Source organism: Hemiscyllium ocellatum, chromosome 14 (genome assembly GCF_020745735.1).
Source record: "Hemiscyllium ocellatum isolate sHemOce1 chromosome 14, sHemOce1.pat.X.cur, whole genome shotgun sequence".
NCBI classification, from domain to species: domain Eukaryota; kingdom Metazoa; phylum Chordata; class Chondrichthyes; order Orectolobiformes; family Hemiscylliidae; genus Hemiscyllium; species Hemiscyllium ocellatum.
The window spans coordinates 12,869,981-12,897,008 of NC_083414.1; the positions used below are offsets into that span (position 1 = coordinate 12,869,981).

Consider the following 27,028-nt stretch of genomic DNA (forward strand, 5'->3'; position numbering starts at 1 on the left):
ACTCTGTTCATTTTGTCGGGTTCCTCAGGATCTTATATGTTTCAGCAAAATTGCCTCTTATTTTTCTAAACACCAATGAATGCAGTTCCACAACTTGTCCAAATTTCCCTCATAGGAAAACCCCCTCACCCAGGTATCTGTCAGGTGAACCTTCTCTGATTTGCTTCTAGTGCAATTATCTCCTTTCTTAAACGCTATTTTTTAAAAAATTCATTCAGGAATGAGAGCGTCTCTGGCTTGGCCAGCATTTATTGCCCGTCAGCAGTTGCCCAGAGTCAAACGTAGGCCCAACCAGGTAAGGACGGCAACTGTTTTAACCTGTTCCGGCAAATCATTTGTTTCACTCTGCGCGAGAAATGCCTCAGGAGATCAGCTTCAAAAATGCAACTGCTGCATCACCAGAGATTGTGCAAACTTTTATGACTATTTCTGAAGCAGAAGAGAAGTGAAACTTTAGCAGTGAGTTACAACTCGCAGTTGGTTCCGCAAAAGGAAACACAGCTGGTTGCACTCAATCTCATGTGACCAAATAACTACATTACAATTGGAGCCAGCAGATCAATTTTGATAAGTTTGGACTCAAAGACAGAGCTTTCATGATTGACGAAGTTGCAATTGCGAAAGATACTGATAAAATGGTAAGTACATTTAAGATTTCATGGAGACAGTTTTGCAATTTGGGTCAAGTGCATTGCGTGCAAACTTATTTTCCACAGGCTAGGGAAACAGAATTGGGAAAATAGCTTTTCAGCTTTGGCTAAGCTTCAAAAGAGGAAAGTAAAGTTTATAAAATATGTTTATATCTCTCTTATCTCTCCTCCCTTTTCAGTCTTTAGAACTTTATCAGCTCCATAACAGAATGATGTACAAATGAGGTGTCATATCCAATTTTCCATCTCTTCACAATCAGGAATGGAAACTTATCTTCAATTGTTCATTGGGTTTTGTCCTCCATATCCCAATATTGAACCCTTATCTTCATTATGTGTAATGCCCTGTCTCTTTGCATTCATTGTGATTCATGGACCCTTCCATTCTAGTGCAAGGTTTTACAGAGCTCCTAAAGGCAAAGAGTGGGTTAGAAAACTGGAGAGACACAGAGATGATATTCCTGAGATGGCGAGTTTGCCAATGTCAGAGCACAAGATATTAGAGTTTGAGAAACGCAGATAGACTGAAGGTTGGAAGTGTCAAAGAGACTGCACAGCTTAGAAAGAGGTGTGGCCATGGAGAGATATAAAAACAAGGGTGAGAATTTTAACGTGGGGTAAAAAATGAGGTCTGCAGATGCTGGAGATCACAGTTGAAAATGCGTTGCTGGTTAAAGCACAGCAGGTCAGGCAGCATCCAAGGAATAGGAAATTTGACGTTTCGGGCATAAGCCCTTCATCAGGATTCCTGATGAAGGGCTTATGCCCGAAACGTCGAATTTCCTATTCCTTGGATGCTGCCTGACCTGCTGTGCTTTAACCAGCAATGCATTTTCAACTGAGAATTTTAACATCAAGATGTTGATCAATAGGAAACTGATGTCGAACAGTGATCATTGGGGTAACAGGTGAGTTATAGAGTCATAGAGCACGGAAACAGACCCTTCAATTTTCCATGCCGACCATAATTCCAACCAGTACATACAGACCATAATCCCAAATTAAACTTGTCCCACCTGGCCCAACTCCTTCCAAACATTTCTTATTCATGTGCTTATCCAAATATCTTTTAAACATTGTAACTGTATCTGCATGTACCTCTTCTTCTAGGAGTTTATTCCACACACTAACCACAGTCTGGGTCAAACAGTTGCCCTTCATGTCTTGTTTAAACCTTTCTCCTCTCACCTAAAAATATGCCCCTAGTCTTGAAATTCCCACCCTCGGAAAAAGTCACCTGTCATTCATCTTGTCTGTATCCTCATGATTTTATAAACTTCTATAAAGTCATCCCTCAACCTCCTACACTCTAGTGAAAAAGTCCCAGCCTACCCAGTTTCTCCTTATAACTCAACCCCTCCATTCCTGGCAACTTCCTGGAAAAACGTTTCTGAGCCATCCCAAGCTTAATAATATCCTTCCTATAACAGGGCGACCAGAACTGAACACAGTACTCCAGTAGAGACCTTATTATCCTGTAAATCCTCAATTCACATCCAACTCCTATTCTAAAAGAACAATGAAAACGAGCATGCTAAACTCCTTCTTAACCACTCTGTCTACATGTGATTTAAACTTCATAGGGGTAGTATGCTGCTTAGTACTGATGCCACACAGCGCCTGGGACCGAGGTTCAATTCTAGCCTTGGGTGACTGTCTATGTGGAGTTTGCACATTCTCCCTGTGTCTGTGTGGTTTTCCTGTAGGTGAACCAGTTTCTTCCCACAATCCAAAGAGGTGCAGTTTAGGTGAATTGGCCATGCTAAATTGCCCCATAGTGTTTGGGGATGTGTGGGTTATGTACATTAGACAGAGGTAAATGTAGGGGAATGGGTTTGGGTGGGATATTCGTTGGAGGATCACTGTGGACTTGTTGGGCTGAAGGGTCTGTTTTCACACTGTGGGGATTCTATGAATTATGTACCTGAACCCCTAAGTCTCTCTGTTCTACAGCACCACCCAGGGTCCTATCATGAATTTTATAAGTGCTGCCCTTGCTTGTTTCACCAAAATGCAATACCTCGCATTTATCAAAACTAAACTTCATCCATTACACCTCACCTCGTTGACCCAATTGATCAAGATCTCTTTGCAATCTTAAATTACCTTCTTCATTGTCCCCTGTCCAACCAATTTTGTGTCATCTGCAAACTTATTAACCATAGTCTCCTAAATTGCCATGAAAATCATTTATATAAATGATAAACAAAAGTGGAACCACCAATCCCTATGGAACACTGCTTGTAACAGCCTCCAGTCTGAAAAGTAACCCTCCATCAGCACCGTCTGTCTCCTGCTGTTAAGCCAACTTTGCATGCGATTGGCAAGCTCACCTTAAATCCCATGTGATCTGACTTTACCAATTAGTCTACCATGTGGAACCTTATCAAAGGCTTTCTTAAAGTCCAAGTAAACAACATCCACCACTCTGCCCTCATCAGTTTTCTTAGTTACTTGCTCAAAAATTTTAATCAAGTTTATGAGACATGATTTTCTTTGCACAAAACAATCCTGACTATCCCTAATCATTCCTTGCCTCTCCAATTGCATATAATTCCTATCTTCCAGAATCTCCTCCCAACAACTTACCCGCCACCGAAGTCAGACTTACAGGTCTATGAATCCCAGGCTTCTCCTTACATCCTTTCTTAAACAAAGGCACAACATTAGCCACTCTCCAGTCATTCAGCACCTCACCCATAATTATAGGTGACATAAATATTTCTGCAAGGGTCCCCACAATTTCCTCCCTAACTTCCCATAGCATCCAGAGATACATCAGATCAGGTACCAGAGATTTATCCACTTTTATATTTTCTGAGAACCCCAACATTCCATCTTCTGTCTTGTGAACTATTTTCAAAACATCAAATGGATTCCCCTGAGTTCTCTAGCCTCCATTTCTTTCCTCACAGTAAAAACTGGCGGAAAATGTTCGTTTAATATCTCTCCCATCTCCCGAGAGATGAACAAAGATAAACAATTTGATCTTTAAGGGGCCCAATTCTTTTTTTTTAAGATTAGATTACTTACAGTGTGGAAACAGGCCCTTCGGCCCAACAAGTCCACACCGACCCACCAAAGCACAACCCATCCAGACCCATTCCCTTATATTTCACCCAATGCTACAGGCAATTTAGCATGGTCAATTCACATAACCTGCACGTTTTTGGACTGTGGGAGGAAACCAGAGCACCCTGAGGAAACCCACACAGACAATGTGCAAACTCCACACAGTCAGTTGCCTGAGATGGGAATTGAACCCGGGTCTCTGGTGCTGTGAGGTGACAATGCTAACCACTGTGCCACCATGCCGCCCATTGCCATTGGGCCACCCATTCTCTCTCTAGTTGTTCTCTTACTCTTAATGTATTTTTAGAATCTCTTTGTTAGGACATGACAGCAGAGATTTAGCTGAGTTTAGGATTATGACGTACAGAAGATGGAAGTGCATCAGAATAATCAAGCCTAGATGTAACATAGGCATCAGCGATGGTTTCATCAGCAGATGAGCTGATGAGGTGATTCAAATCAGGTGACATTGCCAAGTTATAAACATGCAGATGTAGTGACAACATTAGTTTGTAACTAGAAGATCATCTGAGTCATCTCAGACCCCAAGTTTGCAAACAGTATGGTTCAGCCTTAGTTGTTTGCCTCGGAGGGGGAGGGGGAGGGGGATGGAGAATGAAATTCGTGGTAAAGACCAAAGACAATGGCTTCAGTCTTCACAATATTTGTTGGAGGAAATTTCTATTCAGTTACAACTGGATATTGGAGAGGTCATCTATCAGTTTGGAGAAGATGGAGGGCTGGGGAAAGTAGCACCAAACTGGGACCACTCTCGGTATGGAACCCAACCTTTTTCAGATGATGTTGCAAAAGGGGCAGCAATAAGCAATAAGAATAAATTACCTTTAATTCTCTGGTTTTTAGCATCCTATTAACAGATTTAGATACTAACAGAATCCTTCTTTCCTTTTTTCCTGATAAACAAATGACAAAAAAGCTATTTATTTGAAAGTATACAAAATGATGATAAATTATATGTTTACTTATTGTGCAATCAATCTCTGACAAACTCTATATTCCTATACTTCTTGAAAACAAAAGAGATCAATAAGATTACAACAATTCATGATAACACAAGGGTCTCCACTTCAACAAGATCCAACTATTTGGTCAGATAAGCACTCCTCTTTGTAATGTAATCTGTTGCTTGATGATCTGAATCTACTAATTTTATTTTCAACATCTCCTTACTTTCCAGCTTCTGTTTTACTCATAAGATCTATCCTCCAATGGCTTTCCCACAGCATTTTTCACTGAGTGAACATTGTTCCAGAGTGAACGGCTATCAATTATAGTATTTAAATTGTTTTCTGATTACCTCCAATATAGAAAATCCCTTAAAATACTTGGCAAATACACAGCCATACCGTTCACGTCTACCACTGCAAGTGTTTCTGCAGTGAAAATACTTTTATCTAGTCTTTCCATTTTTATCAGTATCTAAGAAAATGGGTATTTCTTCCCACTAAAGATGTAGTGAATCCTGCTGTATTTGAATAAGCATTGAGAAACTAACTTGTGAAGCATCATTAATTTCATTGTTGACTGAAGCCTAATATTATTATTCTGGGTCACCCAAGTCTGGGAATCTGAGCGTACACTGCTCTAAAATTAACTTCTTCAATGTCTTACTTATCTTCAAGCCTTCTTTAACAGTAACATATTTTGACAAAGTTGGACCAAAGGGTCTGATTCCATGCTATACATCTCTATGATGCTATGACTCTATGAAATGGTACAAATTCTAATGCATTATCACACTTACTGATCTACATTGTGTGCATGTAGTGGCCAAGTGGTTTAGGTGGTAGATTAGGAATCCATTCCAAGGATCCCTGTGTTGGTCTGAATCTTGCTAATTATGGTCCAATTAAGTAAGCTTTTAAACTAACGCTTACTGAGCAGGGGGATTCTTATAGTGCAGTGGTATGTGCTTTCCTCTGAGCTAGGAGCTGCAAATGTGTTGCTGGTCAAAGCACAGCAGGCCAGGCAGCATCTCAGGAATAGAGAATTCGACGTTTCGAGCATAAGCCCTTCATCAGGAAGGCTCAAGTTCAAGTCCCACCTGGTCTAGAGATGTGTAATAACATTTCTGAACAGGTTGATTAGAACACATTGAACCACTTTAATTGCCAGATGAACCTTCTCTGCTGATCTGCTTTTTCCTTGCTTGTAGGGATCCTTTTTTCGCCTAGATCTGACCCAATTTATCAGAATCCTATTAACATTTCCTCAGTGGGTCTGTTGATTTCAAGTTATTCCCCACTTAGTCAGTCTAATACCAAACTTTATCATTTTAAAAGCTCCTGAGACCTGAGTTTCAAGTTTGAATTCCCTTATAGTTTTATCCATTGCTAATTTTTCCAGTGCCTCAGGTCCTCCCAATAGGAAATCATTTACATTCATTAAGGAACTACTTTCTAACCTTTCTTCACTGTTTCAACAAAACATTGCATAAATGCTGTCCCCTCCTCACTTCACTTCAGCACTAATGAAGACTCATCTAGATTCAAAAAGTTAGCTTGCTCTCTCTCCATGGACTGTGTCTGACATGCCTTGATCTCCAACATTTGTTGCTTTCAGTACAGATTCCAACATCTGCGTAATTTTCTCCTACAAAACATTGCTGAGACTGTTTTTAGCAAAATATAACTAGTTTTTAACATGACAGGCCTAAGTGAAAAATACCACATGCTGGAAGTTTCATTTATCTCAATAATTTCCCTTCTGTATCTCCAGAAGGGTGGGTTAGTAAATTTGCAGACGACACTAAGGTCGGTGGAGTTGTAGATAGTGACGAGGGATGTTGTAGGTTACAGAGAGACATAAATAAGCTGCAGAGCTGGGCTGAGAGATGGCAAATGGAGTGTAATGCGGACAAGTGTGAGGTGATCCACTTTGGTGGGAGTAACCAGAATGCAAAGTACTGGGCTAATGGTAAGATTCTTGGTAGTGTAGATGAGCAGAGAGATCTTGGTGTCCAGGTACACAGATCCTTGAAAGTTGCCACCCAGGTTGACAGGGTTATTCCTGATGAAGGGCTTGTGCCCGAAACGTTGAATTTCCTGTTCCTTGGATGCTGCCTGACCTGCTGCACTTTATCCAGCAACACATTTTCAGGGTTATTAAGAAGGTATACAGTGTTTTAGCTTTTATTAATAGAGGGATCGAGTTCCGGAACCATGAGATTATACTACAGCTGTACCAAACTCTAGTGCAGCTGCACTTGGAGTATTGTGTCCAGTTCTGGTCACCGCATTATAAGAAGGATGTGGAAGCTTTGGAAAGGATGCAGAGGAGATTTCTTAGGATGTTGCCTGGTTTGGAGGGAAGGTCTTACGAGGAAAAGTTGAGGGACTTGAGGCTGTTTTCGTTAGAGAGAAGAAGGTTGAGAGGTGACTTAATAGAGACATATAAGATAATCAGAGGGTTAGATAGGGTGGACAGGGAGAGTCTTTATCCAAGAATGGTGACGGCGAGCATGAGGAGGTATAGCTTTAAATTGAGGGCTGATAGATATAGGACAGATGTTTGAGGTAGTTTCTTTACTCACAGAGTAGTAAGGGTATGGAATGCTTTGCTTGCAAAGGTAGTAGATTCGCCAACTTTAAGTACATTTAAGTCGTCATTGGACAAACATATGGACGTACATGGAATAGTGTAGGTTAGATGGGTTTCAGATTGGTATGACAGGTTGGCGCAAAATCGAGGGCTGAAGGGCCTGTACTGCGCTGTAATGTTCTATGTGCTATGTTCTATAGTTTCAGAGGCTTTAAAATTCTTCTGTCTGAATTTTTCAACCACTCAGAAGTGCTGTTTTGACATCAACAGATTTACATGCCCATGACTATGTTGTTTAAAGTGCTAGGAATGACTTGAAATTCACTTCTCCTACTGTTGGGGAGTCTACCCTCACCTACTGGTCACTCAATTGTTTCTCAAATTACAAATCTGACCTGAGCTTTATATGCACCATCAAGAAGCATTTATTTTCCTTACATATCCATCAATAGCACAACACTGAGTGTCCTTGATGTGGGGCTTCTGGGCATACCCCAAATTCCCTTCAGCCCTGGAATTCATCGCAGTAATGTTGTTGGAAGCTGTATCCTGATTGCTTTGCAGTCACAAAGGCTTGGTGAGCACGCACCTTTTGCTCTTGGTATCATTCCTGGCCTTGTTCTCTATGAATATCCCTGTGATCACTTTCTGGAGTCTTGCTGTTTGACATCCTCCTCTTATTAACTGGATTCCTTTCCATGCTTCACCATCCCTTTCAAGGGGCACATTCACTCCCAGACCCACTGACTGAGCTTTCCAATGCCTCAAATAAGTCTAAGACTCGTTGAATTCTTTCTGAGACTTCAACTTGAATAAAAGCTCTTTTGATTGCAGGAATGCATTTAAATACTTAGGGAAGATAGAGCTAATTGCGGCCCCTTCCAATCTTCAGCTAAACATTTATTGCTGACAGACTTTAGGATTTCGACCAAAATCTAATTGAGGTTGACTATATCCTTGGACCATCTGCAGCAAATTCTTAGCATGCATGCTGGGTCAGATGATATTGTACAGTTCGGCTAATCTGCCAAAATTTTATGATCCATTTTGCCTATTATTACATAGATTCTATCTTACATCCTGTTGCTAAAAGGGCTTTCCTCTGCTGCATTGATAGCTTTTATATCATTATATTGATTTATGTTTTACATACTTGCACAAGTATATAAAATGGGAAGGTAAAAACCAAGTTGTATTATCAGTAGGCTATAAACCAGAATCCTGCTAACATGATGGGGGCTTGGTTTCAAATCCCACTATGGCAGATGGTGAAATTTGAACTCAATAAAAATCTGGAATTATGAGTCTAATAATGACTATGAAACTATTGTCGATTGTCAGTAAAACCTATCTGCCTCACTATTCTCCTTTCAGGAAGGAAACTGCCATGGTGTTGACACTTGACTGCTCTCTGGGCAATTAGGGATGGGTAATAAATAGTCAGGTGACACTCACATCGTGGGAAGAAACAGAAAAAATTTGCATGTGTATCCCCAAAGTCATCATGAGCAAGCTCTCCATTCCACCCTCCCACCCCACTCCATTGAAATGAGAAACCAGTGATTCTAACACCTTGCTATCTTTAAGTCGTTTGTATTTAGCAACCCATTAACAGAATTAGATACTGATATCTTATCTGCATCTAACCTGTCTGTCCCTTTAAATGTTCTTGTTGGTTTCTACACAATCACTTTTCATTCTTCAAAACTCAAGAGGATGCAGGGTCTGCTTCTTATCATCTTAAAGAGTTCTAGCAAATTTGTCAGGCATGTTTTCCCCATCATGAAGCTGTTTGATCATATTATGGACTTCGAAATACTCTTCTTTTGCATTCTTTATTACAGACTGAAACAGTTTTCTATCACAGAGCATCCCTACAGTGTGGAAGCAGGCCATTCAGTCCATCGAATCCACACTGACCCTCTAAAGAGCATCCCACCCAGACTCAGTCCCCAACCCTCCTCCTGTAACTCCCATGGACAATCCACCTAACCTACTCATCCCTGAGTACTACCTAACCTGCATATCTTTGGAATGTGGAAGGAAACCAGAGCACCCAGAGAAAGAATGTGCAAACTCCACACATGATGGAATTGAACCTGGGTCCCTGTTGCTGTGAGGCAGCAGTGCTAACCACTGAGTTAACCTATGTTTTGGTGGTGATTTAATCTGAGAGTCACCACACCTCAGGCAAGAGGAGAGGTTGTGAATGAGAGCCCATCCTGAGCCAGTGCAGGAATTGGTGTTGGCATCACTCTGCATGATAAATCAACTATCCAACCAACTGAACTAACCAGTTGTGGACGTAACATCATTATCCAGACTGACACTTCACTGCATAATGAGGTTGTGCTTAACTCCTTGGAGTTGCCATTTTCCAAATGGGATTCCAAACTGAGACTTTATTCATCATCTCAGCTGGATGTAAGACTAGTCAGCATGAATTTGTGCCATCCCAACAAATGTTAAAATAACTGGACTATATTTACCTTGCTCCCTCCTTAATAAAGGCGTCTCACACTGGCAATTTTCCAAACCTCTGGAACTTTTCCAGAATACAAGGGTTTCTGGAAGGTTATTCCCAGTGTGTCCACAATATCTGTAGCTACTCCCTTTAATTCCTGAGGATGCAGTCCACCAGGTCTGGGGGACATACTGGCTTTTAGTCCCATTAGTTTCTCTCCCTAGTTATACTTATTAGATTTATTTCCCTTGCTTATTTTGCACATTCATTACTCAATAATTATGAAATACTTTTGGTGTAACTGCCGTGAAGACTGATGCAAAACATTTATCAACTCCCCTGCCATTTTCTGGTCCCTTATTAGGTGGATTGGCCATGCTAAATTGTCTGTAGTGCCCAGGAATATGCAGGCTAGGTGGATTAGCCATGGAAAGTGTGTGGTTACAGGGGTAGGGTAAGAGGCTGGGCTTGGGTGGACTGCTGTTCAGTGGGTCAGTGCAGATTTGATGGGCTGAATGGCCTCTTTCCTCCCAGTAGGGTTTCTATGACTATTAGTAGTTTAGCCTCATTCTCTGAGAGGGCTATGTTCACTTGGGCTTTTCTCTTCCTTTGTCTATATTTAAAGAAACTCTTGCTGTCTGTCTTGACATTACTTGCAAGTTTACCCTCAAAGTTTCTTTCCTCCACCTTTTTTTGATTGTCTTTTGTTGGTTTTTAAAACTTTCCCAATCCTCTTTTGCAGTTAGCCACATCCTCAACTTACTTGCAAGGATCCTTGCATTAAAATAAATGCCGTCTAGCCTTGTTGTGCCCACTTAACTTGTTTATTTTTGCACTGCCTTCTAGCTTTGTGCCATCCACGAATTTGGAAATATTACACTGAATCCCCACATCCAGAACATTGAAATGTATTGTGTATAGCTGGGGTCTAAGTACAGGTCCTTATGGATCCTACTAGTTCCAATCTCCTAGTATGAGACCTGCCCCTTTTCCCTATTCTGTGTGTTCTATCTTTTAGCCAATCCTTAAGCCATGCCAGTGTTTTACTTGTGTGCCCTAATTTTGCTAATCAGCTTACGCTGGAGAACTTTATCAAAAGCCCTCTGAAAATCCAAATGTACTATGTCCAAATACTTCCCCTTCTCAGTTCTGTAAGTAATATCCTCAAAAAACTGTTGTACAGTTTTGGTCACCTTGTTGTAGGAAAGACATAGTTAAACTGGAAAGAGTGCAGAGAACATTTTTGAGGATGTTGCCAGGACTAGTAGGGAGAGATTGGCAAGGATAGGACTTTTTTCCTTGGAACGTAGGAGAATGAGGGGTGACTTTATTGAAGTGTATAAAATCATTAGGGGCATAGATGGCATGAATACATACAGTCTTTTTCCCAGGGATGAGGAATTGTAAACTAGAGGACATAGGTTTAAGGTGAGAGGGGAAAGATTTAAGAAGGACCTGAGAGGCAACTTCTTCACACAGAGGGTGGTGCGTATATGGAATGGGCTGCCAGAGAAAACGGTTGAGGCAGCTACAAGAGCAACATCTAAAAAACATTTGGAATATGTGGTTGGGAAAGGTTTAGAGGGATAGGGACCAAATGTGAGCAATTGGAACTAGCTGAGTGGGCACCATGGTCAAAATGGACCAGTTTGGGCCAAAGGGCCTGTTTCCATGCTGTTTTACTCTATGACTCTATAATTTCATCAAACACAATTTCCCAATCACAAATCCATGCTGACTAGGCTTAACTGTATTACGTGTTCACTTATCACATCCGTTATGTCAACTTTGAGTACTTTTTGTACTTCTGATAAAGGGAGATAACAGTGGAAGGCAATGGATAGTGTGCTGCCTCTTTTGAAATTTTAGCACAAAGTGGAGAGAAGTTGGGGTCAAGGTACTTCTACTTATCATATCCCAAACACCGCAAAACTTGATTGATGAAATTCTAATTGTTAGTTTAGTCCTTCTTGGACATCTTCACCAAAGGGTATTGATGTCATAAGGTGATAATTCACACCATGGTCAACTCTGTGAACAGTATTGTTTGGAGAGGCTCTGACATAGCGATCTCTGCTGCACTCCTTTTTACTTGTCTGCAGAACGTGGCCATCACTAGTTAGGTCAACATTTATTCATCATCCCTAATTTCCCTGGAGAAGGTGCTGGCGAGCTGCCTTCGCACGGTGGCACAGTGGTTAGCACTGCTGTCTCACAGCGCCTGAGACCCGGGTTCAATTCCCGACTCAGGCGACTGACTGTGTGGAGTTTGCACGTTCTCCCCGTGTCTGCGTGGGTTTCCTCCGGGTGCTCCGGTTTCCTCCCACAGTCCAAAGATGTGCGGGTCAGGTGAATTGGCCATGCTAAATTGCCTGTAGTGTTAGGTAAGGGGTAAATGTATGGGTGGGTTGCGCTTCAGCGGGTCGGTGTGGACTTGTTGGGCCGAAGGGCCTGTTTCCACACTGTAAGTATTCTAAAAAAATTTGGGCGGCACGGTGGCACAGTGGTTAGCACTGCTGCCTCACAGCACCAGCGACCTGGGTTCAATTCCCACCTCAGGTGACTGACTGTGTGGAGTTTGCACATTCTCCCCGTGTCTGCGTGGGTTTCCTCCGGGTGCTCCGGTTTCCTCCCACAGTCCAAAGATGTGCGAGTCAGGTGAATTGGCCATGCTAAATTGCCCGTAGTGTTAGGTAAAGGGGTAAATGTAGGGGTATGGGTGGGTTGCGCTTCGGCGGGTCGGTGTGGACTTGTTGGGCCGAAGGGCCTGTTTCCACACTGTAAGTAATCTAATTTAATCTAATCACTGCCCCCATGTCGTGTATATATCCACAATGCCTTCAGTGAGGGAGTAGCAGTATTTAGTCCCAATGAAGGAATGGCAATCTAATTCCAAATCCAGATGGTGGGTGGTTTTGAGGGAAGTTGCCAGTGGTGGTGTTCCAATGCATCTGCTGCCCATAGCCCCAGCTGGCGGAGGTTGCGAATATGGAAGATATTGGCTAAGGAGTCTTGGTGAGTTGCTGTAGTACATTTTGCAGTTGATATACAAAGACAATGTGCCTGTGTTGGAAGCAGTAAATGCTAAAACTGTTAGATGCCACTCAAGTTTCTTTATATTCAGTCATGTCAAGCCTCGTTAGAGTTGGTAAAGCTGCTGTCATCATTAAATAAGGACATATGAACTTGGAACTAGAGTGGCCATTCAGCCCCTTCAGCTGCTCTGCTGTCTGGTACGATCATGGCTGATCTCACCTTAGCCTCAACTCCACTTTCCTATCCACTCTGCAAAACCCTTCAACCCTTTCCTAGTTAAACATCTATCCTTCTCAACGGGCAAAGTACAGTAGAGGAACAGGCTCTTTAGCCCACTAAGACTGCACCAATATTTTATCCCTCTCTAATCCCTGCTTATACATATAGCTGTCAAAATGCTTCTTAAGTGTTGCTATTGTACCCACCTCCTTTGGCAGCACATTTCAGACACCCACTATCCACTGTGCAAAAAAACTTGCCTCTTATATCTCCTTCGAACTTACAATCTTTTACCTTAAGCCCATGTTCCCTAGTAAGTGACATTTCTACTCTGGGAAAACTATTTATTCTACCCATGCCTCTCCCAATTTTGTAAACTTCTATCATCCTTCCCTCATCCTTTGACATTCAAATGAAAACAAACCAAGTTTGCCCAATCTCTTCATAGCTGAGATTCCTCCAAACCAGGGAACATCCTGGTAAACCATTTCAGTACCCTCTCCAAAGTCTCCATATCCTTCTGGTAATGTAGCAACCAGAACCTTTTACATTGTTCAAAATGTGGCCAAATTGAAGTTCTATACAGCTGTAACATAACTTGTCAATTTTTATACTCTATGCCCCAACCAATGACGGCAAGTATGAAATATGCCTTCTGAACCATCTTACCCACTTGTGTTGTTACACACTTTCAGGGAAGTGTGGGCTTGTACTCTGAGATCCCTCTGTATGTTGATGTTACTAAGGGTTCACCATTTAGTGTAAAATTCCCTCCTGCATTAGATCTCCCAAAATACATCACCTCACATTTGTCTGGATTAAACTCCATCTGCCATTTCTCTGCCCAAGTCTCCAGACTATCCATGTCCTGCTGATTCTCTGGCAATCTTCCTCACTATCTGCAGTCTTTGTGTTATCCACAAACTTACACATTAGACCATCCACATTCTCCTCTAAACCATTTATATATATTATGAACAACAGGGGACCCAGCACCAGTCCCTTCAGAACACCACTGCTCACAGATCTCCAGTCAGAAAAATACCCAACATCACTACTCTCCGTCGTTTATCACTAAGCCAGTTCCATATTCACCTTACAAGCTCATAGTGGGTTCCATGTGACTTCCCCTTTCCTATAAACCTGCCATGAAGACCTTGTCAAAGGCCTTGCTAAAGTCACTGTAGACAACATCTACTGCCCTGCCTCATCAATCATTTTGTTACTTCCTCAAAGATTTATGAGACACAACCTTTCTTACACAAAACCGTGCTGCCGATCGTGAAGTCAACATTTTTCCAAAGGTTTGTAAATTCTTTCCCTAAGAGTCTTCTCAATAATTTCCCTATCGTTGACATAGTCTCATCAGCCTGTAATTTCCAAGGTTTTCCCTGTTGCTCTTCTTAACCAAAGGAATATTAGCTATTCTCCAGTCCTTAAAGCATATAAAGCCTGATAGCCTCTTTACAACCTATCCACTCCACCCTCCCCATAATCACCCCCCACCGCATCTATCAATCGCCTTCCCAGCTGCCTTCCCCCCAGCCCCACCCCCACCCCCACCCTCCTATTTATCTCTCAGCCCCCATTCCCCACAACATTCCTGATGAAGGGCTTATGCCCGAAATGTTAACTCTCCCACTCCTTGGATGCTGCCCGACCTGCTGCGCTTTTCCCATGCCACACGTTTCGACTCCTTAAATTTACTCAATGTCCCAGTATTTGCTGCACACTGGGATGGTGAATTCCACAGATTCATGAGTCTTTGAGAAGAGTACTTCCTTTTCATCTCACCTTTGAATCTGCGACCCCTTACATTCATCGGGTCAAAAAATCATACCGCACAGAAACACACTCCTGGGTCCAACCCGTCCATGCTGACCAGGTTTCCTAAGCTGAACGAGTTCCATTTGCCTCTGGCCCAAATCTCTCCAAACTTTGTCCATTCATACACCTGTCCAAATGTCTTTTAAATGTTGTAATCACCTCTACCACTTTCTCTGGCAGCTCAATCCAAACAACTGTGTGAAAACATTGCCCCTCAAGTCCGGTTTAATACTTTCCCTTCTCACATTACACCTAAGTCCTCTAGTTTTGGACAACTTTCCTAACCTGGGGGAAAGACTTTGGCCATTGACTTTATCCATGACCTTAATTGCCCTGGAGAAGGGGCAGATGAGCTGCCTTCTTGAACCATTACTGCCCATGTGATATAAATACCCACAATGGTTTTAGGGAGGGTGTTCCAGGATTTTGACTCAGTAACAGTGAACATAGAACATAGAACAGTATAGCACAGTATAGGCCCTTCAGCACTAAATGTTGTGCCAGCCTTTTATCCTACTCTAAGATCAGACTAACCTATGTACACTTAATTGTACTAATTTGCATGTGTTTATCCAAGAGTCGCTTAAATGTCCCTAATGTCTGACTGTACTACTACTGCTGGCAGTGCATTCCATGCACCCACCTCTCTCTGAGTACCTAACCTACCTCTGAGTCTCCCCTAAACCTTCCTACAATTACCTGAAAAATATGCCCCTTGTGGTAGACATTTCCACCCTGTGAAGGTCTCTATCTATGCCTCTCAACATCTTGTACACCTCTATCAGTTCACCTCTCATCCTTCATCGTTCCAATGAGAAAAGCCCTAGGTCCCTCAGCCTTTCTTCATAAGACATGCCCTCCAGTCCAGGCAGCATTCCGGTAAATCTCCTCTGCATCCTCTCTAAAGCTTCCATTTCTTTCCTATAATGTGGCAACCAGAACAGAACACAACATTCTAAGTGATCTAACCAGGACTCTATAGAGCTGCAGCATAACTTCAAAGCCCTTAAACTTAATCCCTCAGCAATAGAACCCCAACACACCATAGGCCTTCTTAACAACCTTATCAACCTGGATGGCAACTATGAGGGATCTATGGACATAGACCCCAAGATCCCTCTGTTCCTCCACACTGTCAAGAATCTTGCCTTTAACCCTGTATTCTGCATTCAAATTCAACCTTCCAAAGTGAATGACTTCACACTTTTCCAGGTTGAACTCCGTCTGCCACTTCTCAACACAGTTCTGCATCCTGTCAATATCTCATTGCAACCTATAACAGCCCTCTACACTATCCACAACTACAATTACCTGAAAATTATGCCCCTTTGTGATAGATATTTCTGCCATGGAAAAAAGTCATTGACAAACTTACTAACCCACCCTTTCACTTCTAGATCCAAGTCACTTAGAAAAATCACAAAGAGCAAAGATCCCAGAACCAATCCCCATGAAACAGTACTGATCATCGACCTCCAGGCGGAATACTTTCCATCTACCACCACCCTCTGTCTTCTATGGGCCAGCCTATTCTGTATCCAGACAACCAGATATCCCTGTATCCCATGCTTCTTTCCTTTCTGAATGAGCCTACTATAGGGAACTTTATCAATTGTCTTGCTAAAATCCATATATGCCACATTCACTGCTCTACCTTCAGCAATGTGTTTTGTCACATCCTCAAAGAATTCAATAAGATTAGATTAGATTCCCTACAGTGTGGAAACAGGCCCTTCGGCCCAACCAGTCCACACTGACCCTTCGAAGAGTAACCCACCCAGACCCATTTCCTTCTGACTAATGCACCTAACACTACGGGCAATTTATCATAGCCAATTCATCTGACCTGCACACCTTTGGACTGTGGGAGGACACCGGGGCACCCACAGGAAACCCACACTGACATGGGGGGAATGTGCAAATCCACACAGTCACTTGAGGCTGGAATCGAATCTGGGACCCTGGTGTTGTGAGCCACCGTGCCACCCCTTATAGAATCTGCCATTCAGCCCATCAAGTCTGTACCAACCCCCCCAAAGAACATTCTCCCCAGACCCAGTCTCCCACTTTATCCCTGTAACCCTGCATTTCCCATGGCCAATCCACCTAACTAGCACATCTTTGGACTGTCGGAGGAAACCCACGCAGAAGCATGACCTGCCCCTCACAAAGCAATGCTGACTATCTCTAATCAAACTATGCTTTTCCAAGTAATCATAAATCCTGTCTCTCAGAATCCTCTCCAATACTTCACCCACCACTGATGTAAGACCTGGTTTGTAATTCCCAGGATTATCCCTATTCGTTTACTTAAATAAGGGAATATCATTTGCCACCCTCCAATCATTTGGCACTACCCCAGTAGACAGTGAGGATGCAAAGATCATCGTCAAAGATGCAACTATCTCTTCCCTCACTTCCCGTAGTAACCGAGGGCATATCCCGTCTGGTCCAGGAGATATATCTACCCTTATGTTTTTCGAAATTTTTAGCACATCCTTCTTCCGAACATCAACCTGTTCTAGCATATCAGTCTGTCTCATGCTGCCCTCAGAAATGTCAAGGTCCCTCTTAGTAGTGAATACTGAAAAAACGTATTCATGAAGGCCCTCCCCTACTTCCTCTGACTCCAAGCGCCAGTTCCCTCCATTATCCCTGATAGGCCCTACCCTCACTCTGGACATCCTCTTGTTTCTCACAAGAGTGTAGAACGTCTGAGGGATTCTTTAATCCTACCTGCTAAAGTTTTTTCATGCTCTCTTCTGGCTCTCCTAAGTTCCTTCCTGGCTACTTTGTAACCCTCTAGAGCCCTGTCTGATCCTTGCCTCCTCAACCTTAAAAAAGCTCCCTTCTTCCTCGTGATTAGATGTTCCACATCCCTCATCACCCAAGGTTCTTTCACCCTATCATCTCTTCCTTACCTCAGTGGAACATACCTGTCCAGCACTCTCAGCAAGAGCTTCCTAAACAACCTCCACATTTCTATCATGCATTTCCCTGACAACATCTGTTCCCAATTTAGGCACCCCAGTTCCTGCCTAATAGCAGTTTAATTCCCCCTCCCCCAGTTAAGTATTTTCCCATACCATCTGCTCCTATCCCTCTCCATGAATATTGTAAAGTTCAGGGAATTGTGATCACTGTCACTGAAATGCTCCCTCACCAAGAGATCTGACACACTGGCATGGTTCGTTGCCAACTCAAATATGGCCTCCCCTCTACATATTGCATCTGGAACCATTCCTGAACACACCTGACAAAAACTGTTCCATCTAAACTATTTGAACTAAGTAGGTTCCAATCAACATTAGGGAAGTTGAAGTCACCCATGACAACAACCCTGTTACTTTGACACATTGTCTCCCAATTTGCTTCTCTGTGTCTCTGTCACTATTGGAGGCCTGAGGAAAACTCCCAATAAAGTGACTGCTCTTTTCCTGTTTCTTACTTCCACCCATACTGACTCTGTAGACAAACCCTCCTCAACGATCTCCCTTTCTACAGCTATGATACTATCCCTAATTAGCAATGCCACTCCTCCACCTCTTTTACCTTCCCCCCCCATTCCTTTCAAAACATATAAATTCTGGAATATCCAAGAATCATTCCTGACATTGTGATATCCAAGTCTCTGTAAAGGCCACAATATCATCATTCCAAGTACTGATCCATGCTCTGACTTTGTCACCCTTATTCCTGATACTTCTTGCATTAAAATAGACACACTTCAACACATCACACTGACTGCACCTTTATCCAATGAAGTGCCTATCTCTCCTCACAGACTGCCTGTGTCTGCCTGTTCACGACCTACTTCATTATCTAATCCGTAGCTCAGGTTCCCACCCCCTGCCTAGTTTAAATCCTCCCAAAGGGCTCTAGTAAACCTCCCACCCAGGATATTGGTACCCCTCCAGTTCAGGTGCAACCCACCCTTCCCCAGAAGGTATCCCAATGATTCACTTATCTGAAGCCCTCCCTCCTACTTCAGCCCTGCAGCCACATGTTCATCACTCTCTCTCTATTCCTAACCTCACTAGCATATGGACAGGTAACAATCGTGAGATTACCAGTCTGCTCATCCTGCCTTCTAGCTTCCAACCTACCTCCCTATATTCTCTTTTCAGGTCCTCCTCCCTTTCCCTACCTATGTCATTGGTACTGATGTGTACCACAATTTATGGCTGCTCTCCCTCTTAAGAATTCTGTAAATGCGGTCCAAGACATCCCTGACCTTGGTACCCGGGAGGCAACACATCATCGGGAGGAACGGCATTGCAAAATATTCCATTACACTCCTGGTGGACAGGCTTTCTAAGTAAGGAAAAGAATTATTTGCAACAGAATTCCCAGCCTCTGACCTGCTCTTGCAGCCAGTATTTGTTTGGTTGGTCCATTTCAGTTTTTAGTCAACAATAACTGCCTTTCCCCATGTCCCTGTCCACCATTTCTGTACAAATGATTATCCAAAGCCGTCCTGAATGCTTCAATTGAGCCTGCCTCCACCACAGCAACTTGATGAGTGAAAACATTACTTTCTCACATCCTCCTAGATTTGCTCACACATTCTCATTCTTTTCTTAATATCTTAAATAATGCAACATTCCCGCAGTACCACACTGCACTGAAGAGGTGTCATTAACTGATCAGACCCCTCAGCTTGGTCTTGAACTCCACAATTTTCTGATTCAGGGTCAAAGGCACTATCAATTAGCATAGTATCTCTGTGGTTAGCACTCCTGCCTCACAGCACGATGGATCAGGGATTGAGCCCAGGAGTTGGGTGACTACCTGTGTGGAGTTTGCATGTTCTCCCCATGTTTGTGTGAGTTTTCTCCAGTTTCCTCCCGCAGTCCAACACTGTGCAGGTAGATTGACCATGCTAAATTGCTCAGAGTGGCTGTTTAGCCATGGGAAATGATGGTGGGTCTGGGCCTGGGAGGGATGCTTTTCAGAGGGCTGGTGTGATCTTGATAGTCTGAATGGCATGCTTTCTCACTGAAGGGATTATCAAGTTGTAAAGCATGGAAACAGAACCTTCAGTCCAACTTGTTCATGTTGACCAGATATTCAAAATTAATCGAGTCCTATTTGGCCCGTATCACTTCCTATTCATATACTCATACAGAATCCTTTTAAATGTTGTTATTGTATCAGCCTCCACCACTTCCTCTGCAGCTCATTCCTTACACAGACCACGGACTGTATGAAAAGGTTGTTCCTTAGGTCCCTTTTAAATCTTTCCCCTCTCACTTCAAACTGAGGCCCTCTAGATTTGGACTCCCAGACCCCAGGGAAAAGCCCTTGTCTATTTATCCTATTCATACACCTCACAATTTTATAAACCTCTGAGTCACCACTCAGCCTCCGGTGGTCCAGGGAAAACAGTCCCAGCCTATTCAACCTCTCCCTATAGCTCAAACGGTCCAACCCTGGCAACATTCTTGGAAATCATTTCTGAACCCTTTCAAGTTTCACAACATCCTTCCTAACAGGAAGACCAGAATTACATGCAGTATTCCATAAGTGACCTAACCAATGTCCTGTACTGTCGCAACATGACCTCCCAGCTCAATGCACTGACCAATAAAGGAAAGCATGCCAAATGCCTTCTCACTATCCTATCTACCTGTGACTCCACTTTCAAGGAACAATGAACCTGCACTTCAAGGTCGCTTTGTTCAGCATTGCTACCGAGGATCTTGCCATTCAGTGCATAAGTCCTGTCCTGATTTGCCTTTCCAAAATGCAGCATCTCACGTTTATCTGAGTTAAATTCGATCTGCCATTCCTCAGCCCATTGGCCCATCTAAGGTACCTTCTTCGCTGTCCACTACACCTGCAATTTTGGTGTTAGCCACAGGAAAAAGACAGAGTTGTCAAGGAAAATGCTGAGATACAGGCTATCAGACTAGACGGGATTAAGGTTCATAAGGGGGATGTGTTAGCAATTCTGGAAAACGCGAAAATAGATAAGTCACCTGGGCCAGATGGGATTTATCCAAGAATTCTCTGGGAAGCTAGGGAGAAGATTGCAGAGCCTTTGGCTTTGATCTTTAAGTTGTTATTGTCTACAGGAATAGTGCCAGAAGACTGGAGGATAGCAAATGTTTACCCTTTGTTCAAGAAGGGGAGTAGAGACAATGCTGGTAATTATAAACCAGTGAGCCTTACTTCTGTTGTGGGCAAATTTTTGGAAAGGATTATAAGAGATAAGATTCATAATCATCTAGAAAGGAATAAGTTGCTTAGAGATAGTCAACACAGTTTTGTGAAGGATAGGTTGTGCTTCACAAACCTTACTGAGCTGTTGAGAAGGTGACTAAAAAGATGGATGAGAGTAAAGCAGTTGATGTGGTGTATATGGATTTCAGTAAGGCATTTGATAAGCTCCCCCATGGTAGGCTATTACACAAAATACAGCGGTGTGGGATTGAGGGTGATTTAGTGCTTTGGATCAGAAATTGGCTCATGGAAAGAAGACAGAGGGTAGTGGTTGATGGGAAATGTTCATCAGTTACTAGTGGGGTACCACAAGGATGTGTTTTGGGTCCACTGTTGCTTTGTCATTTTTATAAATGACCTGGATGAGGGCATAGAAGGATGGGTTAGTAAATTTTCGGATGACACTAAAGTTGGTGGAGTTGTGGACATTGCGGAAGGATGTTGCAGGTTACAGAGGGACATAGATAAGCTCAGAGCTGAGCTGAGAGGTGGCAAATGGAGTTTAATGTGGTAAGGTGTGAGATGATTCATTTTGGAAGGTGCAACGGTAATAAAGAGCACTGAACTAATGGTAGGATTCTTGGTAGTGTGGATGAGCAGAGAGATCTTGGTGTCCATGTGCATAGATCTCTGAAAGTTGCCACCCAGGTTGATAGGGTTGTTAAGAAGATGTACAGTGTGCTAGCTTTTATTAGTAGAGGAATTGAGTTTCGGAGCCATGAGGTCATATTGCAGCTGTACAAAACTCTGGTGAGGTCGCACTTGGAGTACTTGTACAGTTCTGGTCACCACATTATAGGAAGGATGTAGAAGCATTGGAAGGGATGCAGAGGAGATTTACCAGGATGTTGCCTAGTATGGAGGGAAGGTCTTATGAGGAAAGGTTGTTTTCATTAGAGAGAAGAAGGTTAAGAGGTGACTTAATAGAGGTATACAAGATGATCAGAGGGTTAGATAGGGTGGAGAGTGAGAGCCTTTTTCCTTGGATGGTGATGACTAGCTTTAAATTGAGGGGTGATAGATATAGGACAGATGTCAGAGGTAGGTTCTTTACTCAGACAGTAGTCAGGATGTGGAATGCCCTGCCTGCAACAGTAGGGGACTCGCCAACATTATGGGCATTTAAATGGTCATTGGATAAACATATGGAGGATAATAAGTGAGGTTAGATGGGCTTTAGATTGGTTTCACAGTCGGTGCAACATCAAGGGCTGAAGGGCATTGTAATATTCTATGTTCTATCTGCAAATTTACTAACCATACTTCGTACGATGATTAAAGATCAATTGACTTCTGGATTAGAGTGGTGCTGGAAAAGCACAGCAGTTCCGGCAGCATCCGAGGAGGAGGAAAATTGACATTTCGGGCAAAAGCCCTTCATCAGGTATTCCTGATGAAGGGCTTTGCCCGAAACGTCGATTTTACTGCTCCTCGGATGCTGCCGGAACTGCTGTGCTTTTCCAGCACCACTCTAATCCAGAATCTGGTTTCCAGCATCTGCAGTCATTGCCTTTACCCCATCAATTGACTTCTGATTGACAGAGAGAATCAAATCATACAAGAATGTCATTTTATAAGAAAAAGGATTTTAAAAAATGATTATTCTCATTTTACTTTACTGCAGGATATTTGCAAGAATCGTTTGAGAGAATTACTGCTTGTCCTTCTTAATTGCATCATCACCCATTGTCGTTTTCCAAGCTTCCTGCCATGCGATGGTGCAAGGCTGTCCAGACTGATTAATTGCAGCCACAGGGGTTTAATATCAATACCTATAATCAGATCAGAAAATGCAACCACACTGCTGCTAAATTTTAATTCACTTCAAGAGATCAAGAGACAATCTTTTTCTGGTGTCCCAAACCTTGAGATACTTGACCTGAGTTATAACTGTTGTCCTGGGAAACTCCGGTCCCCTGGTGAAGAATGCAAACTGACCATTGAACCCACAGCATTCGTCCACCTTCGCAAATTGAAAAAAATCGACCTTACAGGAAACAGTCTGACGAGAATCCCACCATTGCCTGCAAACCTTATTGACTTGAGGTTGATCCTCAACAATATCATCAATCTGCAGTTTAGCAACGTCTCCAATCTGGTAAACCTGGAGGTTCTGAATATCAGCAAGAACTGCTATTACCAAAATCCATGCAACACCTCAATGACTATTGCAGAGGACACATTTAAGAGAATGCAGAGGCTGCACATACTCGAAATGGACTTCAATAACATGAAAGCTGTGCCCAGAGGTCTTCCGCGGTCATTGACTAGGCTGAGTCTCTGCGAGAATAAGATTCAGCGCATTTCAGCAGAGGATTTTAAAGGTCTCATTGATTTGGAGCAGCTTCTTCTGGCATGGAATTGCCAACGATGCGATCATGCCTCCCAGCCCTGTTTTCCTTGTAAAGGCAACAAACCCATCGAGCTGTCTCCTGGAGCCTTCCACCCCCTTAGAAAACTGAAGCAGCTCGTGCTCAGAGGTAATTCCCTTCGGAAGCTTGATGCCCAGTTATTCCACTCTCTGGGAGGTTTAACCGAACTTGATCTGTCAGACAACTTCCTTGCCTATGAAATTCAAAACGCCACATTCTTTGCAAACCTCCACATGCTACAAGATCTCAACCTGATGTATAACTATGAACCTTACAAAACCTTTAATCGCCTGGTCTTACCTCCTTCTTTTGTGAACCTAACTTCTTTGAGAAAATTTCAGATTGATGGGTATTTCTTCAGCAGGCTAGATCAGAGAGGCATACACTCTCTGCTCAGGCTCCCCAACCTTAAATCCGTAAACTTTCGAATGAATTTCATACAGACTGTTGACTTGAAATTGTTTGAAAATATAACGACATTGAAATACATTGGGCTGTCGGAAAACAAAGTGTCATTTTCAAGGCGGAGTTCCAAGTGGTACGGTGATGAAAATAACAGAATTGAAGAGGACTCCACCAGCTATCAAGAGCAACAGATTTCTGAGAGAAGAAGTGAAGGTGAGAATAATGAGCATGCCAACACTAAAGATAGATTTTCCTTTCAAAGATGTTCTTCTTACGCAAAGACCTTTGACTTATCATCCAACAACATTGCAGATATTAAAGCTGAAGATTTTGAAGGATTGGAAGATGTTGAATGCCTCTTGTTGTCTTCGAATTATCTGACACAGACGCTAAATGGCTCTCAGTTCAACAAGTTGAAAAAACTGAAGCACTTGGACATTACTCACAACAGAATTGATTTTTATCATGACAAGGCGTTTTCAGAGATCCCATTGCTTGAGACTTTAGATCTCAGTTACAACAGCTACACTTTTGAAATGAAAGGGATGGGGCATAATTTCAGCTTCATCAAGATGCTCCCTTCTCTCAGGTACTTACGTCTAGCCCATAACCAAATAGCTCAGCGGGTGTCAACTGAGCTGCACAGCAACTCTTTGAATGCATTAGACTTTAAGGGCAACATGTTAAACATAATGTGGGAAAGTGGAGCAAACACATACTTGAGTTTCTTCTACAATCTTCACAATTTGACTTTCCTGGACATCTCGGAAAATAAGCTGATGACTGTGCCCCCAGACGCAATGGTTCGATTCCCGCCAAGTCTGAAAGAGCTTTACATCAACAAAAATCAAATCAACTTTTTCCATTGGGATAATCTGACAGTGCTAGTCAATCTACAGCTTCTAGACTTAAGCTATAATTTACTTCATAGCTTGCCCAAAACACCATGTCACTTCCCCAAGACATTTTCCAAACTTGTCCTGCATCACAATATGATAATGGAACTTCCCAGTGAATTTTTCTCCAAAGTCAAGGCGATGCGTTATCTTGACTTAAGCCATAATCGTATAAAAATATTAAACGAAAATAGTTTTCCCTCTCAGTTACTGGGAGGTTTGGAAGTGTTAGCTCTGGCCAATAACCCTTTCAGTTGTACCTGTGATGCTGATTGGTTTATTCACTTTATCGAAGACACTAATGTGTCATTGCCAGAGCTCACCACAAGTTGGAAATGTGAGTTTCCAGAATCGCAACAAGGAATGAGCATTCTTTCAACAAATCCCCTTTCCTGCCAAAAGGTTTACGGAAGCATCAGCTTTGTCTTGTCTTTTCTGCTAACAGTAACTTTCACAGTCCTCCCAATACTGAATAAGCTGTTTGGTTGGGATTTCTGGTATGCCTTCCATGTCTGTGCTGCCAAGTTAAAAGGGAGTGCAACAATCGACCAGGAAAATCTGCACTACGATGCATTTATAGTTTTCGACACCACGTGCAAAGTGATTGCAGACTGGGTTTATGATGAACTGGTGGTCAATCTGGAGAAGAAAGGCCCAAACAGTTTCAGGCTCTGTCTTGAGGAGAGGGATTGGATTCCAGGAAAGTCATCAATAGAGAACTTGTATGACGCCATTTACCAAAGTAGGAAAACAATCTTTATACTGACAAACTCTTATTTTGTGAGCGGACAATTAAGACAGGCCTTCTTCATTGCACATCAGCGGCTATTGGATGAGAAGGTTGACGTCATTGTGTTGGTCCTTCTCGATCAATCCTTGAGAAAGTCAAGGTATCTGCAGTTACGCAAGAGGTTGTGCAAAGCTTCTGTCTTAAGATGGCCCCACAATCCATATGCGGAACCATACTTTTGGCTCAAATTTCAGAAAGTATTGACCAGAGACAACAGGTTGCAATATGATCCAAATTTTAGTGAGAGCTTTTTGCCCTTTGAATATAATTTACAAAGCATCTTGTGGCATAATCAGTAATTTGAAGAACAAAGCATCGTAACTTGGTAACAAGATTTCCACTACACTTTGGTGTTAAGATACACTTCCTGAAGTTCCAGCTCTCATTTTAAGCTCCTGCAAACTTCCGTGATGCCCTTCAATGTGGACTCACCTAATTAAGGAAAGAGTTTCTTCCAAAGTGTCTATCAAATACTTTGATCAATTTAACTTGGCTCATGAATCACATGATTCAAGTGGAAAGGGAGATTTTAGAAACTAGGACCAAATTTCCATTGCCAGGATCGGGGTTGGGACAAGGGCAGGAGATGATAATCATGTGCCAATGTTCCACCTCCAATCTCACTGCTGCTGATTTTCCTGGGAATGGGAGGAGACCAGTAGAATTGAAGAACCCCGTGGTGTTAATTGAGTAAAAGCAAAATATTGCAGATGCTCGAAATCTGAAATAAAACCAGGAAGCACTGGAGAAACTCGGCAAGTCGGGCAGCATCTGCAGAGAGAGAAACATAAGAGTTTATCTTTTGAGTCCATTAAGACTCTACTTCAGAATCAAAAGGAGTTGAAAAATGGCCGTTTTTATCCTGCTGATAGAGGGGGAAGGGGAGCGAGTGGAATAAATTCTGAGAGTGCCCAGAGCAGGAGACAGGGGGAATGTTAATGGTTTTAAAGGAGTGATAGAGATGTAGAAGGAGAAAATGGGTCTCCTGTGCTGACAGTAATTGAATGAGACCCAGACAAGAGGCGTTGGGGGGGGGGGGGGAGGAGGAGAAGGAAGTTGTAAGAAAAATAGAGCACACAAATCATGCTTTGAATTTGTGGAACTCAATATTATATTGAGCCTTAGAGGCTGCTATGTGCATAGACAAAAATGAGATGTTGTTTTTCAAACTTGTGTTGAGCTTTGTTAGAACACTGTAGCAGGCCCAGGATTGAAATGTTACAATGGGAACAAGGTGGTTTACTGAAATGGCAAACAACTGGCAGGTCAGGGTCATCCGGACTGACAGAGCGGACGTGTTCTGCAAAGTGAACACTCAGTCTGTGGTTCTTCTCATCCATGTGAAGAAAACTGCACTGTGATCTTCAACTAGATTGGAGGGAAGGATAAGCAAAACATTGCTTCAAGCGCAAGGTGTTTCGGGGCCTTGGACAGCGGGGAATGTACAGGTGAATGGGTAAGTGTCACACTTCTGCTATTGCACGAGTAAGAGCCATGGGGGAATGAAGAAG

General features: G+C 42.7%; 1 protein-coding gene across 1 annotated transcript; it reads left to right on the top strand.

Moving 5' to 3' along the window:
• Window positions 1-594: 594 nt before the first annotated feature.
• tlr9 (toll-like receptor 9) lies at window positions 595-25,825 on the top strand. The gene is made up of 2 exons (XM_060835830.1): window positions 595-638; window positions 22,679-25,825. Exons 1-2 carry the CDS (start codon window positions 597-599, stop codon window positions 25,814-25,816), a joined length of 3,180 nt encoding a protein of 1,059 aa, XP_060691813.1. The 5' UTR covers window positions 595-596; the 3' UTR covers window positions 25,817-25,825.
• The last annotated feature ends 1,203 nt before the right edge of the window (window positions 25,826-27,028 follow it).

Excerpts from the sequence above, each read along its gene's own strand:
- tlr9 (XM_060835830.1), top strand. The coding sequence starts at position 597 with ATGATTGACGAAGTTGCAATTGCGAAAGATACTGATAAAATG. Across the intron at positions 639-22,678 it reads CGAAAGATACTGATAAAATG|GATATTTGCAAGAATCGTTT; the intron begins GTAAGTACATTT and ends ACTTTACTGCAG.